This window comes from Tyto alba, unplaced genomic scaffold, assembly GCF_018691265.1.
Source record: "Tyto alba isolate M040663 unplaced genomic scaffold, T.alba_DEE_v4.0 Super-Scaffold_6, whole genome shotgun sequence".
Taxonomy (NCBI): domain Eukaryota; kingdom Metazoa; phylum Chordata; class Aves; order Strigiformes; family Tytonidae; genus Tyto; species Tyto alba.
In genome coordinates this window covers 41,511,001-41,526,488 of record NW_024881327.1, presented here as the reverse complement: position 1 = coordinate 41,526,488, position 15,488 = coordinate 41,511,001, and the positions used below count along the sequence as shown (strand labels likewise).

Sequence of the window (15,488 nt, the reverse complement as noted above, 5' to 3'; positions counted from 1 at the left end):
TTAGGGCCGTAAAAAGGGTGTATTCATGTGAAGTGGGTACTCCATTTCTGGTTGAAGACTCTAATACTGAATTACCTCACAGTGTGTAAATGGTTTTATTTTCTGATACAGCATGGCTTATCTTCCTAACCAGTTTGTACTTCTGCAGCCCTATCAGTATGTTTTTTCTCCTGTCCTCCCCCCTCCCCCAACACTGAGTATATTATAAGAAGTAAAGGTTTTGAATATGTGTCATTTCTAGTGCTTATGTTGTTCTTATAGTATGTCTTAAGTGATGCAGCACACAGGCACGGAGGTTAGATGAGTTTCACCTTAACACATTATCAGTGTTCCACAGCTGTGAGCTAGTGCCAGCAGAGAGGCAGCAGCAGTGTAGTAGCATCTTCACTGCCCTGTGCTCTTTCCTTGTTACTGAACATCTCGGCAGTCTCTGACAGTGTGCACACCACATAGTGATGTTACAATTTTTAGCCCAAAAAATCTGTGCCACACTGTGGAAAACACTGTTCTTTGGTTGCCTTGGACACAGCAAACTACTGCAATAAACAGAACTGAAGCTTTGTTTGTTGCACGTTAATTTTGATTACTCCAGTTTTCACTTCGATTAGTTTATACTTTAATTTTTTATAAGAAAGTAGGGGTCCTGTCACAAGTGCTGCTGATGGAGTACTTATGAGGGATTGCTGACTAGTCTTTGAGAAAACTATGAAACTTGTTTATCAAAATAAATCTGTCTGAAACAGATTGTAAATGCACGCAGCCTGTGCTTCCTCACATAAGGGTAAGTGTTGGTTGCTGCTGCTTATAGGAATCAGTCTTGTGACTTTGCTGGTAGGGGATTGTCAAAAGCACGGAAATAGCATGAACAAGATGACTAGGAAACAGCTCAGTCTAAATCTTACAGCCTTTGATTTATTTTTTTTTTTCAAGTAACTTTCCAAGTTTTTAAGAAACTGGAGAAATTGTCGTGTTTAGAAATAAACTATTTCACCCTCAGGATGTTGGTGGTTTAGAGAATGGTGATCACTTGTGTTTATGAATTAGCCATCATCAGTGTGCCCAGGTCCCTTGTGTTACATATCTCAGCTGTGAAGATAGTTCTTTTGAGAGCAGCTTGTGGTCCTGTCCTTAATTTGAATGTTATGATGAACAGCTGAATGTGCTGCTTGGTGTGCTGAAGCACAACTTGGGTTTTGTCTGGTTTTTTTTTGGCAGAAACCAAAGCAAAATGTGTTTACTTTTGTTTTGCGGCAAAGCACCTGTTTACATTAGAATTGTACTGGACGTGCCTCACGGTAGGAAAATAGTCTCTGTGGAGCTTGCTTTTATGTGCTGACAGTATTTATTTGCATATTACAAATTTGACATTTAGTTTATGGAAATAAATGTAAATAATGAGTAGCTTTTGAACTGGTGCACAAGCTTAGCAGCTGTCTCCTTTCAGAGAGGATCTGATCATTACTTTGTATTTCCGTCATGCCTTAACTACTTCACTTTCTGCAAAAGAACTGTAGTTTGGCTTTTGCTGGATGAATTGTAGAAAAGCGTTTAGTGTCAGCTCTAGGAAGGCTGTGGAACAGCTTTCCCAGTAGCCAGAAACATGCCACAGTGACAGGAGGAACCCTGGGCAGATACGTGTTTCTTGCTTACCTCTTACTATAAATGTGTTTGCTTGTTAGCAATCATATTGGATACAGGTGCTGTTTTTTTAACAGTGATGACAGTGCCTGAAAGTAATTGGTTCCTCTGGGATAAAATAGGGATATGTCTTTTTTTCTTTTGGCTGTATAAACTAATTCTATTCTCTTATTTGAATCTAGTAAATAATTCACTTTGATTTTGATATTATGTAAATACATTGATTGCTTAAACAAATAAGTTTTGTGTTTTTGTGAAATAGATGTGAAATATTGATGATACCCCATGGAAAACGTAGAGTTGAATCTCTTCTCAACAATCCTGAAAGACATTCTTGTTTTTATTTCTTATAACTTGTAAGAAAGAACAGACTTTATTTTATTTTTCCTTATATTTACTATATTCCTTATCCACATCCCTCATTTGTAAAATTGTCATTGATTTTACATCCTGGTTTGGCTGTTGGGAAGTAAGGTATACATTTATAAAGGAGAGATACACAACAATACTCTTTAAATAATACTTATTTTTCAAAAGTTTTCACAAATATTATAGTGAAGGATAAGGGGGAACACTTCTACTTATAATCCTTTTCATATATTTGTTTATAAATAGGACTACCCCTTTCTGAGGCTTCCCAATACAAGTCAGTATCTGAATGATGATGCATCAGTGCTGCTTATGCAATTGAAAAAAATGAGGTTGAGAAGGTTATAACAAAATGAATGAAAATGCTTATAAATGCCTGGGAAAAAAAAATGACGGGATAAATAAGAAGGCTGAAATCTTGAAAAAGCAAAAACTAAATCTTTCTGTATTTTAATTTGCAGCCTGCATCTGATAAGTCAAAGCAATACTCAGCTTTGAGCCAGTGTGGGGTGGTGCGAATCTCTCTTTGGGGTTTTGTAAAAATGCCACAGCCAGTGGGGAGAAGAGAGGCCTTCGCAAGAGTGCAGTCTGATCGGTAGGATTTTAAACACTGATGTTAGAACAGCTTCAGAAACAGTAGGTTCCTGTAGCATAGTTTCTTTTCTTTCCCATTCTAACTTCTCCGTCTATAATCAGAAGTATATAATTAAGCCTAAAAATAAATCTTCCAGAAGGGAATATCCCAGAAATAGCTGTTCAAGATCTTTTATGCCCAACTCCTGCTAAGATTTATGCAGATGATTAGCTTTAATCAAAGGGGAAGTGCTATTGAAATCAACGAGGCAGCTATGATGTGTAAGAGTTAGTTTGTGGGATCTGATCAGGTTCCTGTTACACACAGGAAGACACAGCGCGCAGGAGGATTTGCACTGTAATACGCAGTTAGAACAGTGTGAGGAAATGGAGTTTGTCCTGTGAACTCTGCTCAAAATGTCTTTGAGATTCTGTTTTTACTCTTTGGAGTGAGGAGCTGGTGGTGGTTCTGTCAAGTCTCATTGGAAGATGATGGTGTGCATATAGACTGTCATTTTGAAAATTGTGTGTTTTCTTCTGTTAAATGCTACAGTATTTTGTGCCCTGAGAAGTCTCGGTGCATTGTGAGTTGTTTTACATCCTTCAATGTCAACACATTGGTGCAATTCCTTGTAGTTCACAAAATTAAACATACGCATAAGCTTTTGTCCCGGTTTAGAACTTAAAGGTTATTGGTGGGATTTTGTGGCGTAAATACGGGGTGAATCTCAGTTAATGACAAATGAGATACAGCAATTTCATAAGCATTCTGAAATAGATGAAAAAATGATTTTCACTTTACTCTCCAGTGTCCTGCACTGTCTCAAGTGTTTGGTGGTTCTTTTACAGACAGGAATCTGCCTGATGCCCAAAGTAACCTTGGATTATGGGGGGACGGAAAAGGTGAGGATGAGCTGTCACCTGAAGAAATACAAATGGTAAGTATATCTTGTGTCTTATTGTCTGTTTTATTATGTTTTCCGCTGCATTAATATGTGTTTTAAGAAAAAGTACAGATTCACCCAAATTCTTTTTCAACTTTAATTTTATGCAGAACAATGCCATAAAGATACATCTTTTGCACATAGCTTTCTGGTTATTTTGGTAGCAGTTAATATTTAAAATTGCTACAAAATACTTACATGGACCCATGAAATTAGTAACAACTATTTTTTCAACAATTGAAACTAAAATTGATTCGAAAATCACAATTACTACTTACATTTTTAGTCAGGAAACAGTAGAAGTCAAGGCAACATCAGAAAAAGCATTATGAAACTTCTGAAAGAATAAAGTTTTGGCCATGTTTTACTTGGACTATTTCTAGAACACACCTTAAATAGATGTACTATTTAAGTATAACTATGAAGTTATACGTCATTTTATTCCTTTTTATTTTTTTGGACTATCAAAATCAGATTAGTTTACTAGAAGGAATAGCTACAAGCTTTCTGTCACAACAGAATCTCATTAATTTTACCTTTTCTGCATTTCCCTGTTATCAGCACGTTTATGTACTGTTTCATCCAATTCTGCTTACAGTTGAACTGATATACAAAATTTCTGACATAGGCATGGTGGATGAGAGCCTATCTGCTAGAGTTTTTGATATTCCTAAAGTTTATAACTTTGAACATGGTTCAAAATTTGAAGAAAGCCTCTCTACATTAGCACACATTGCCTTGTTTTATATAAAAAGAAGAAAAACTGATTTATAACTAAGCTAATAGATGTGCAGTTTTCAAAATGGTGAGCTTTACTAAGCCAAAGGACTGCTGCAGCATGAATATGTGAAGCTTCCTTGGCTCTGATTAGAGATGTTCCCAAACACAATATGCATCACTCATCCCATCAGATGAGTGAGTTGCACACAATTATGGTATGGTTTGTCAAAGAGACAAGGTTCTTCAGGGGCTGCTCTTGCACTCAAGAACAGTATGAGAGCATTCAGTCTGAAATCTCAAGGGTTACTCCTGCTTTCTGTTTTCCTTTTAAAGAGAATTCTTTACATATTTTCATTCTTCTGTGCTCAGGCACAATATTATTAGCCCCCCTTGCTGTAAGTTTCCAGAGGAGCAGGAGGAAACAAGCATCAGAGGTGATGGCTCTGGCAAGGCTTACTAACAACTGACTACTAAATGTTGGATTGCATTTTGTAGGCCTCACACTGTAATTAAGTGTTAAACATGTTACATCCCTTGCCATGGTATTTTGGAAATAAATACATTTCTCTTTCATTAAATCCCTTCATACTTTTTAGAGTAAGGCTGTAGATACCTCATGATGAGGTTAGATGAGTTGCTGAAGTTTGTGAGTTTTGTTCTATTTCTGTTACCAAGACTGAAGAAAGATAAACATATTAAAATGATACTTTCTGCCCACTGAGGATCTGAATTTCCCTGGAGTAAGTTCTCTTTATTGAGTTGTGAGGGGGAGTGATTCCAGGCCTAAGTAAGAGAAAAATCTGTGTTCACAGTTTAATGATTTGAAGGATTTCTAGACTCCTAAATCTCTAGTCCTAAACTGCTTCTTATTAGGCGTTCAGACAGCTCTTCCTAGGGGAGAACCAACAGATACTTTTTAAAAAATCCACTATTATTCTTTACCCGTTCAGAGCTCTCCCGTGCTATGCCTTTTAAAAATTATTATATATTTTTAAAACTTTTACTGGTTGTTTTACACTGATTGATGTCTGTTGTGCTTTCAGGAGTTGCACTTCCTGTGAAAAGGGGTACACAGATAACTCTGATGCTCCAAATTAAATAAACCTTTAGCTCAGACAGACTATAATATGTCCTTATTCTTAGCTTAAGCAGTTCTGCCTATAGTTTTCAAGAAAATGTATAGTATATAACAGTGCCTTGAGGTCAGTGCCATGATTAAGCCTAGAAAAATGACTTGTGCTGGAAACTTCAGAGCTCAGTTTTAAATTTATCAGTCTGGTCCATGGAAAAAGAAAGACAAATTTGCTAATCTGTTTAGAGAAGCAGCAGTTCAAAATGGTATCAAAATGAAAGTAACATACTTTGAATTCCTGTGTATAGTAATACACTGAAATATTGTTACTGCTTTTGTACCATAGTTTATTCTTAAATTTCCATGTGTGACTTTACGTTTACTTTTTTTATGGGGACTCGTGTTCTGGTACTGATACTAGGACACGAGACTTGAAAAAAGCATGCAAAGGGATCTACCACTAGAACAGCCTCCTCTCTGCTTATAATTTATTCTAAGTTTTGCAGAGATCTGGTTCTGAGCTGGATGGCTGAATCTGCTGTTGCCTCTTGCTGTGGTTCTGATCTCACCCAGAGCTGTTCTCCCCTGCTGGACCTCGCTGCAGGCTGACAATGCGGCCGCCAGCAGTCAGGGCTCTGTCTCAGCTTCTCACGCTGACTACGAGTCTGTGCTGCTGGCACTGTTGTGAAGAAGTGCAGGCTCGCTTTCCACCTCTCCTCAAAATTAGCAAGCATCAGTTACTTCCACATTTTGCCTTGGAATGAGTCTACATTTAATATGATTTAAAATAAAAGTGAGGCAGCATTCATGGCAGTGTTAATACAGGCGTTTTTTTCTTTCTTCACCAGTTGTCAAGTCAAAAGCAAGCTGGTTTTTCTAGTTACAGTTAATGCCCCCCCCGTGAGGGTCGTTTCTTGTCAGGTAATTTTTTTACCATTGGATTGGACTGCGTATTATCGGAGTTGTCAAACCGTAAACAGGGAGTTGTAGATTTGTGTAATACGGACATGTGCACAGCAGGATTTCCCATGTAAATGTTGCCACTAGTATGTTGATGCTCAGAGCTGAGCAGGCCATTGCTCTGTTCTGTGGACCTCAGGTGATTTTTTTGTTTGTTTTTTTAGGGTTTGGGGTTCTTCTTTGTTGTCTTATGAACACTGTAACGAGATAATTTACAAAGGCTAACGATGTATGTGGTGACTATTCCACAGCAAAACTGCTCTTCCAGTGCATTTTTGAGGAAACTTACAGCTAAGAGTTGGTTTATTAGAAGTTGGATACTGTGTAATTTCATTCCTAACAGATTTTAAAGTCACTGGAGCCATTATTCTGATTTTCAGGTACATTTGGGTCGAAAGCGTAAATATAGGTGTAACTAGGAAATATTTTGAGTATTTGAACGTGCAATGCTTTTTTCATTGTGCCTTTAACACAGGAATCAAAGGGTCTTTACAAACATGTAACAAACGTCACAGCTTTAATTTATTCACTAAAAGGACATTTAATTATTTCTCCTCTGCATTCTGTTTGCTGTTGCAAAGAAGTTAATTTTTACGTTTTTCACATTTGAATTGTGAAGAGTGGACCAACTACATTTAAGTTACTTAGAAAATCCAGCATTTCTCAGAGGAGGGTATGTTACAGTGTAGAAACTGCTGTGTTCGTTTTAAATTGGAATGTGTTGTGTCAAATCATACTTAACAAGTCTCAGTCATGGTTCCATGATCCTTCCTGTGGTTAAAAAAATAAATTAAAGCCCTATCATACTGCTACAGCAACAATTTCTATCAGTATTTTACCCACAGCAGAGAGCTTTACATTGTTCAAAATGGTTGCAGGCTATTGTATGATTTGCACAATAAATTTCCATTTATAACTCTTGAGTACAGGTATATTAATGGTTTTTATAGTTACTGTGAGCAGATGTCTTGTGGTTGCATTGAGTGGGAAAAAACCTGGCTCTGCTGTTCAAGTTGTGAAAATACCTAATTTTCCCTGACTTTATCTTTGTTTGTCTGTTTTTGTCTTAAATTCAGGTATAGTACATATAATGACTTATCTCATGGAATAACAAAAGAGAACTGTGATTGTTTGTTCTCTGCATTAAGATTTTTAGACATCTCTTGGCACTTTATGCCATACTCTGCTAACAGAATATTTCACAGTCATAAAAGAGGCTACTTTAATAAGCCTTAAATCATTGATCACTAGTTTGGTTTATGTTCACATTGTGTAAATCCCTTGTGACACTCGTATATGATGTGTTCTGCGTTTTAACCTTTTGTTCAGTTGACTGTTCTCGCATATCTTACTGCTGTCTGCACCAAGCAGTCCATCAGCCATGATTTCAAACCACAAAGATCATTTAGCAGTTTAAAAGGCAATCTGTGCCAGTGGAGGGCTTTAAATATCAAAGGGACTTTTTAAAGAATACTTTCTCAAGTGGATTTGGGCTATTTTGTAAGGGATTAAAATAATTCACTGCTGCTTTATTGAAAATTTGCCTTCTAAATTAGTTATTGGTTTTACTAAGGCAGCAAAATAGGGAATTTCTAATGTTGAATATTTGTGCAGAAATACTTATCCTTGCAGAATTCAGAAAAACCATTCCAGCTTGCTGGCCCCATTTAGTTGCTTAAGGACCAACCAGTCGACTCGGTGCTAAATCTTGTGGCTGCATCTCATTGCTCTGTTCCTTGGCTTTGTTCTGAGGCGACTCCACTAAAACCAGAAACACGCAGTGGTGGGATTGTCAGGGAGAACAGTGATGAAAAACCTTTAACCATCTGCTGCTGTGAAGTAAATATCACTGTATTAGTCAATTATATTTTAACAAATGCTTGGCTCTGTAGAAGGAGATACTGCAAACAGCAGTGACAATGGCATTTCAATATATTGCAACACTGATACTTTTTTATTTAACAAAGCCATTGGATCTTTGGGGTGGAAATCAGTGGGACTTCAGTGAGCTGTGCAGTATGTTCCTCTCTGTTTCCCCTCGACCCATGGGACTGGGCTCCTTCCCTGAGGCCTCCAGCCCACAGTGAAGGTGACAGTGCCTGACAGCCCTCCTCCTTGTCTGTGATCTTGGACTCTCTGGAGTCCTTTAACCAAGGAGAGAAAGCTCTTCTTGACAATCAGGTAGATAGTGAACCACTAGTACAAAAATAAATTTGTATTTTAAAAGAAATTTTTAAAATAATTTTATTATTCTTCATGATAGAAATTCCCTGTGTCAGAAGACTAAACCTTTTTCTATGAGATTCACTGTTACCCTTCTTTAAACATACCTGTCACTTCACACTCACTCCTGCCCAATTAAACCTACAAATCTCGGGTTTTTAACACAGTACCATTTCCCCCTAAGTCATGCAGGCTGACATTTAATTTGTTGTTGCCAGTCAGGTACTTCCTCTCCAAGCTCCTGATGGGTATGAAGCAAGATGAAAAATGTTACAGCACGAAGTGGGGGTGGGGGCAATGGTGATGGCGTGGCGTGTGAGGAGGAGGGAGTGAAGGGTGTGCAGGGTGGCTTGCCTTCCTTGCTTTCTCGCTTTTCTGTGTTGGTCTGTGGCAGGGAAGAAGTCTTGCCCAGCTCCTGCTCTCCACTCTCCCTTAAGCCAGCCCTATCATCTGGTCCTGTGCTGGGATTCAGTTTACTAACTACAAGAAGGGTTTGGAGGAAGAAGTGGTGAGTGAGCTAAAATGTCATACCATGGAATCAGACAAGCAGCAGCACTGGCTTAGGACTCTCTGTGTGGGGAGAGGGGAGCAGGACAAATTCCTCAGTGGCTGCACTAGATCTTCTTCACTTCGCCCTTAGTGTACGCTCACTGTACACATTGGATTCCTCCTCTGTGTATTATGAAAGTGCTTGTTGTGGCAGAAGTTTCAGCTGGAACATTCGGGATCATTTCAGGGGTTTCATACACCAGCAACTGAAGCAATGCACGATGAGGAGTTGCCCAAGCTGTACAGGGAAGATCTTAAAAGACCTGAGATAGAGACGCTGGTGGCATGAGTGGGGCAGGGTGGGGGTCACAGTGGTGAGCCAAAGAGCATCACTAAACGTAGTGGTATAATAATGTTAAATTTACATACTCCTACAGGCTGGCTCTGTAAAAGAAAATGTGGGTCAAATGAACTTATATTATTGTCACTAATGTTCATGTTGCATCTTCATGATGAACTGCGTTGTTGTTTAAACTAGTTTGAAATGCTAAGTGCTTCATTTTCAGCTATTTCAGTAGCACTGCTCAAAAGCAGAACACCCATTTGCCTTTCACTGATGTAACATGAGCCTCCCTATTACCATTCTCTGCAATTCAGACTTTTTCCCTCTCCCTCCTTCTTTTGCTTTTTGCATAAGCTGATCATTGCTTCAGATAGTTAGTATCTTCTCTGTGCAACAGCTCCTTTCCTTGCAAGCTTAAGCATTGGGCATATGCTCAGAGAGCACTGACTGAAAACCAAGTCTGACTTGTAAGTAGTGCTGCTCTGTTGGCGTGTTCATCTTTGACAACACACTACTCTGTCTTGGAAAGGATAACAAGACCTTGCAAGGTGGCTGAGAGGACTGCTGCGCTTTTCCTGCTAATGAAATTGTAACATGATTGAATTATGCCAAAATCCCAGTGCGCTGTGTAGGCTAGTTCAAAATCAGGAGATTAACTGAACTAGAACAGGCCTTGGGGTCTTCCACAGCTCCCGTGTCAAATCCTTTGCATTCTGAATCCTGTTTTTTGTTATTTGCACTGTTGACCGTATCACTCGGGTTTGTCAGAAGTGTGTAGCAGCTCATGTTTTCAGCAGAGATGTATATCCTGTGTGCTCTTCCTATATAACCACGTAGACCAGGTCTTTCCCAGTTTTGTGAGGCAACTGCCAAGAGCTTGTCAGTTGTGTCCATACCACAAAGGTCCAGCTGTTACCAGGGCTTTGGCCACGCAGAGTTATTCGGCAGAATACCTTGAATACGCTGCCCCACTGCCCGTCCCTCCCCCAGAACGGGATTTGTCACCCTTCCAACACGAGGCACTCTGCGGGCCCCCGCGGGCTTGGAACCTGCTGTAGCTGGCGGCCAGACTGCAGGATGGAACTCGTGCAGGCACCCGGAAAATCCCAGCTCAGTCTGTCTGAAAAAGTCCTTTCTAAAACACAGTCCTTACGGTGCGGTTTCCAACAAGCTGCCCTAGGGCATGGGATACCTTCCTCAGCTGTATTTTGGCTGGGCAGGTATTGTTTCTGCAAACTGAGTCATCGTACTTGCTGCGTGACCACTTGTTCTGTCATGAATCCCCAATGATCTGACAGGCAAGTATATCTAGAAAGTCAAAGCTTATTTTCCGGGATGAAGTCTTCTATTTATGCTGTTATTTTGAAAAACATAGTGCTAAAAGTATATTTAAATGTTTCATTGCTTTCTCATGAGCTTTAAATGGAAGAAGTCTGCTGGAATAACTAAAGCCAATTCATTTGTAAAGTATTAAGTACTAGATGTCAAAGTATTTCATATTGCAGCAAAATCTAAAAGCTGGTAACTTCATGCCAGGGTCAGTATGTGAATAATGTGAAGGACAGTGCAAAGATGTCATGAAGAGAATCCCATGCTTTCTACAAGCGTGAAAGCTTTCCCTACACAAATTTCTAAAATAATAAAAAAGGACAGATATCATTCATTATATTTTTCCTTACTACAAAGGAACTTGAGCAAAATCTTAACAGTTGTTTTGGGGGTTTGTTTCATTAATGGGAGGAAAAGGACAGGCATTACAGTGACTGGTTACAAAGAAGCAGATTTGTGGTGTTCATTCAGGTCAGCATTAGTAATTCTTGAAGACCTGTTTAGTTGAGCCATACAGATAGATTGCAAGGAAGGGTGAAAGTTGGGTGACTGGGGTGGGGGTTGGAGAAAGTTCCCCGAGTCCAAGCGCGTCAGCTCCCGATTTCCTTCTTCCAGTTTGAACAGGAGAACCAGAGGCTCGTTGGTGAAATGAATAATCTCTCCGATGAAGTGAGGTAGGATTCCCTGTTCCTTGGCAGAGCGCTGTGCGCGCGGCTCCCCCAGCCCGTGCCCGCCCCCAGTGAACTTGCAGCAGGACGGCCGCGGCGCGAAGGGGGGGCGACACCGGCGCGCCCGGGGAACCCGCTGCAGGAGCTCACACCCTGCGCTGTCCCACGGGGTAAAGAAGGGCTCTGAGTGACAGGCGGACCGTCGGAAATAGTCCTGCTTAAATTTGGAAGGTTTACGCTGTGCCTTGCTTCTCTAAGTTTTGAGAAGCCAAGTTTTCCCGCTCGCTGCGGGGCTGGGCAGCAGGAGGGGAGGTTGCAGCCGCGTTGCTGTGGCAGAGCGGCCGAGCCCTCGGCTCTCCGTGTGCTGCGCAGAACGCCTGCGGGGCCAGCTCGGGCTAGAGCTTTACTTCTGGACCCTCAGTACCAGGCAAGGTGAATTCCACACCTCCTAAGCAGCGTGTAAAAAAGATGTGTCAGAATTAACTACTTGAGGTTCACCGTGGATTTTGTGACGTTGGCTAAAAGAAGGCAGATGCGTGAAGCTCTCGCTGTGGGGGCTGCTGTTGGAGAATTTCTGGGTGGTGCCTCTCCCCGAGCTTCAGTGGGGTCTGGCCACCCTCCAGCCCTGAGTGGTCAGCACTAATCCCAGGCGGCTGCTGCCTCACTGACAGATAACAAAATAGCTGTGCCTCCCCCACAGCCCGCTCACCGGGCTGGAGAAGCTGAATTTGTAGGAGCAAGAAATGTTTGCGCTGGTTTCTAATGGAGTGTTTCTGTCCTTTGCCAAGACAAATTGAAGGAAAAGTGGTGGAAATCTCCAGACTACAAGAGATATTCACCGAGAAAGTCTTGCAGCAGGTTAGTATAATTTAATACTACAGCAGCAAGTACGGCTTGAAGATTTTTTTTTCGGGGGGGTGTTTTGGTCTTGATGCATGTAAGATGTAAACATAAGATTAATGAATCTTTGACACAAATGTAAAGGGAGAGATTGAGTGGTTTTCCAAATGTAAAATCAAGATATTTATTCTTGTTACTTATCAGTATATATTAGTAATGGAAAATGCAACATTATGGGTTAGAATGAGCCTCAGAATTAGTGTCCTGTTAAATGTGTTACTTAATAGCATCTTTTTCTGGAAATGGTGGCACCTCTTCCAAAAGACCTGGCACAAATGGGAGAGGTTAGATGTGATTCTAGATGAATGGGAGCCTTCCTGCTGATCTTGGTGGCCTCCACTCAGGCTCATAAAATCACAGGTGAAGACATTGCAACTTAATTGCCTCTCTACCTTCACATCATTGAAACTAAGATGTCAGTAATAGCAGATTTCATTTCCTTTGTGAGTTCTGCTCATTCCCCAAGTCCTTGGAAGCGTGTTTTTTCCTAACATTCATCACACTTTCTCAATTTTATATTTTTCATCAGGAAACTGAGATTGACAACATCCATCAGCTAGTTGTGGGTGCAACAGAGAATATCAAAGAAGGCAACGAAGACATAAGAGAGGTAATGCCTCAAAGCTGTGTTTTAAATTCCCTTGTTTCTTTCAACTCCCAGTTTTGTCCGAGCATTGCTTTAAACAGCGCGTGTGAGCTCACCCGGAGCAGAGGGGCAGGGCGGCAGGAGACCATTTGGGAAAAACCGTATGAGTTGGCCAAGGGTCCCAATCGGTTGGGTTGCTGTAGGGGTCTGCAGGTGCCTGCTCCGCCTCCCCTGTGTTTGTAAACATGAAGGCCACCTGGCATGCACTGAGGCACCTGTGGAGTTTGTTTCAAAAATAAATAAGGGGGGAGAAATTGCAGACTACAAATAAGACAGTGCTGAAATTGCTGAAACTGGAGTTGAATGTTGAGCATTAGCAGGAGAGTCTCTGTACCATGCTGAATGCATCTCTCATGCTCCTCGTAAACAAATCTATCCCATTGTCTTACTAATTAATTAGAATGAAATTATATTTTCTTTTAGGAACTGAGATTTCAATAGAAACAGAGTTCTTAAATCAGGCTACTGAGTAAATGGCTCAGTTCCTTTTCTTCTGCCTCCTGAAAGCACAAGGAATATGTAACTCGGGTGGGTTATCTCCTGCTCAGCTCTCCTGAAAAGCGCCTCAAACATGGCATGAACTGAAGTTATTTTTGCTTCATTTGTCACCATTTCCTAAACCAAACTGAGAAACGGTAGAGAAAGGTGATAAATACACAACTTTTGTCACTCGCATTAATGTTTGTATCACATGAAGAACTCTATTCTCCGTGTAAATCTGACAAATGAGAGAAAAACAGGTCCCCTGGTATATGCTGGTCTCAATTTGGGGAAGTAGAATCCAAGAGAAATGCTTGCTATACTTGCTCCAAGGCTGAAAGACATGATTGACAGTGTTAAAGCCACCTCCAGAAATAGCCATCGGGTTTGGGTTTCTCTGGTTGTTTTAGTCAGAGGAGGTTTATTAGACTGCTGAAGGCCTGATTATGTCTAATCATGAAATCTCACTTTTGGAACTTAAAACTAACCTTTAAGCACGTACATTTTGATGTAGTTTGTAATTTATGTTGTGCTTAATGTTTTAAGTATATTTCTATTGTGTGGGACTTTTTGTTTTGTTGGGTTTTTTGTTTTTGTTTTTGTTTTTTTTTTTAAATAACCAAATTTACGATTTTGAGAGAAACTTCTTTAGTGTGATAAATCTAAAGAGATATAGCCAACCTGACTTCTAGTCACCTGAAACTACAGGCAAATTTTGTTCTTTCTCTTGCGGGAAGGAAGAGTGAAGCCATTATGTCATCCTGGGTTGCTATTGTTGAAATTCTATTGTATGTTTACTAGTGATGTAACGGAGAGAACCTTTTCCTCACAGGCCATCAAAAACAACGCTGGATTTAGAGTATGGATCCTGTTCTTCCTTGTGATGTGCTCATTTTCCTTGCTTTTCCTGGACTGGTACGATAACTAATTAAAATATAATACTGTCTACATGCTTTGTAAAACTTCTGACATTGTTTTCAATAGAGCGGGGTACACAGCACACCTGTGTATTTTATGCACTTTTTCATACTGCTAGGATGGAAATCTTTTCCAGTATATAAGCATGTGTATATATCTATTAGTGCAGAGGGAGCTGACAGCATTCATCTTAAATCCCTTTATCAAACATAAACCCACATTTAATCCTGCAAAGAACACAGAAACCTTTGAAAGAGCTGGTAAGAAAGCTGCAAGCTGGAGTACAGCTAACGGAAGAAAAGAAAAGTTTTATCATAGTCACCCACACATCTGTGATGTCTGAAGTCCAGCTCCTGGTGTGCAGACCAGATCAAGAGAGAACTGTTACTGTGCAAAAGCATCTACACTGTCTCAGGCTTTTATTTAATCATGCCACTTCAGTACACAGTGATCATTTTGCACATGTATGACCTCTACTTCTACTCCTTTGAAACTACTCGAGTCAGAGATCAGGTTGATCTAATAGTAATAATAATAAGTTGTCAACTAAAGAGCTTTACTTCTAGGTGAAAAGAGAGAGTACAACACCAACAGATTGTGCAGTGAAACAGACGTTCAGGGATGTCTGAGCAAAGCCGAAGGGTAGACAATATTAAAGCCAAACTCTTCAAAATACTAAAATTAGGAGCGATTTGTTAAGTAAATTAAAAAGTCTCAAAACCAACTGTAGATAAGGATCAACTTATCCTTACAACCTTACTTACAACCTGTTAAATTGGAGGAAAAAAAGGTTTTGACTTTAAGAAGCATGAGCAATCTGTTTCTCCTAGATCATAAAGCTTAGTACTTTTTAATGTTTGTTAGTATGGGAGAGAGAAGTAAGTTTTTTCTCATCAGTATTTCCTTGTGCAGTAAAGTTTTTATTGTCCTAAATTTAAGGGGAAGAGATGTATCATGAATCATTTCTATGTAGGACAGTCTTGGGGAACAATTCTTTCCATCTTGTAAAATCTGAATGCCCTCTGTAAATATGTTGATATGAAATGTGTGTGTTGCTGTCTTTCTTCTGAACTGTACATTTCCATACATTATATGCAACAACCACCATCTTTATTCTTTACTCTGCACAGAGTGAAAATGTCAAAAGTTACACATGAATTAACTGCATCCAATAAAGCATATGCCTGTTAGAAAATGCAAACATGGTATGTTTGGA

The 15,488-nt window shown here is 39.9% G+C and overlaps 1 protein-coding gene across 2 annotated transcripts in view; it reads left to right on the top strand.

Annotated features, from left to right (window-relative positions):
* The window catches only part of STX18 (syntaxin 18), a 70,275-nt gene extending 54,802 nt beyond the window's left edge, over nt 1-15,473 (top strand). For both annotated transcript variants that reach the window (XM_032984536.2, XM_032984537.2), the window contains 5 exons: nt 3,430-3,518; nt 11,276-11,334; nt 12,117-12,186; nt 12,758-12,838; nt 14,187-15,473. In XM_032984536.2, the coding sequence (XP_032840427.2) occupies nt 3,430-3,518; nt 11,276-11,334; nt 12,117-12,186; nt 12,758-12,838; nt 14,187-14,282 (395 nt within the window). In that variant the 3' untranslated portion in view covers nt 14,283-15,473. The remainder of the gene's footprint in view (nt 1-3,429; nt 3,519-11,275; nt 11,335-12,116; nt 12,187-12,757; nt 12,839-14,186) is intronic.
* The last annotated feature ends 15 nt before the right edge of the window (nt 15,474-15,488 follow it).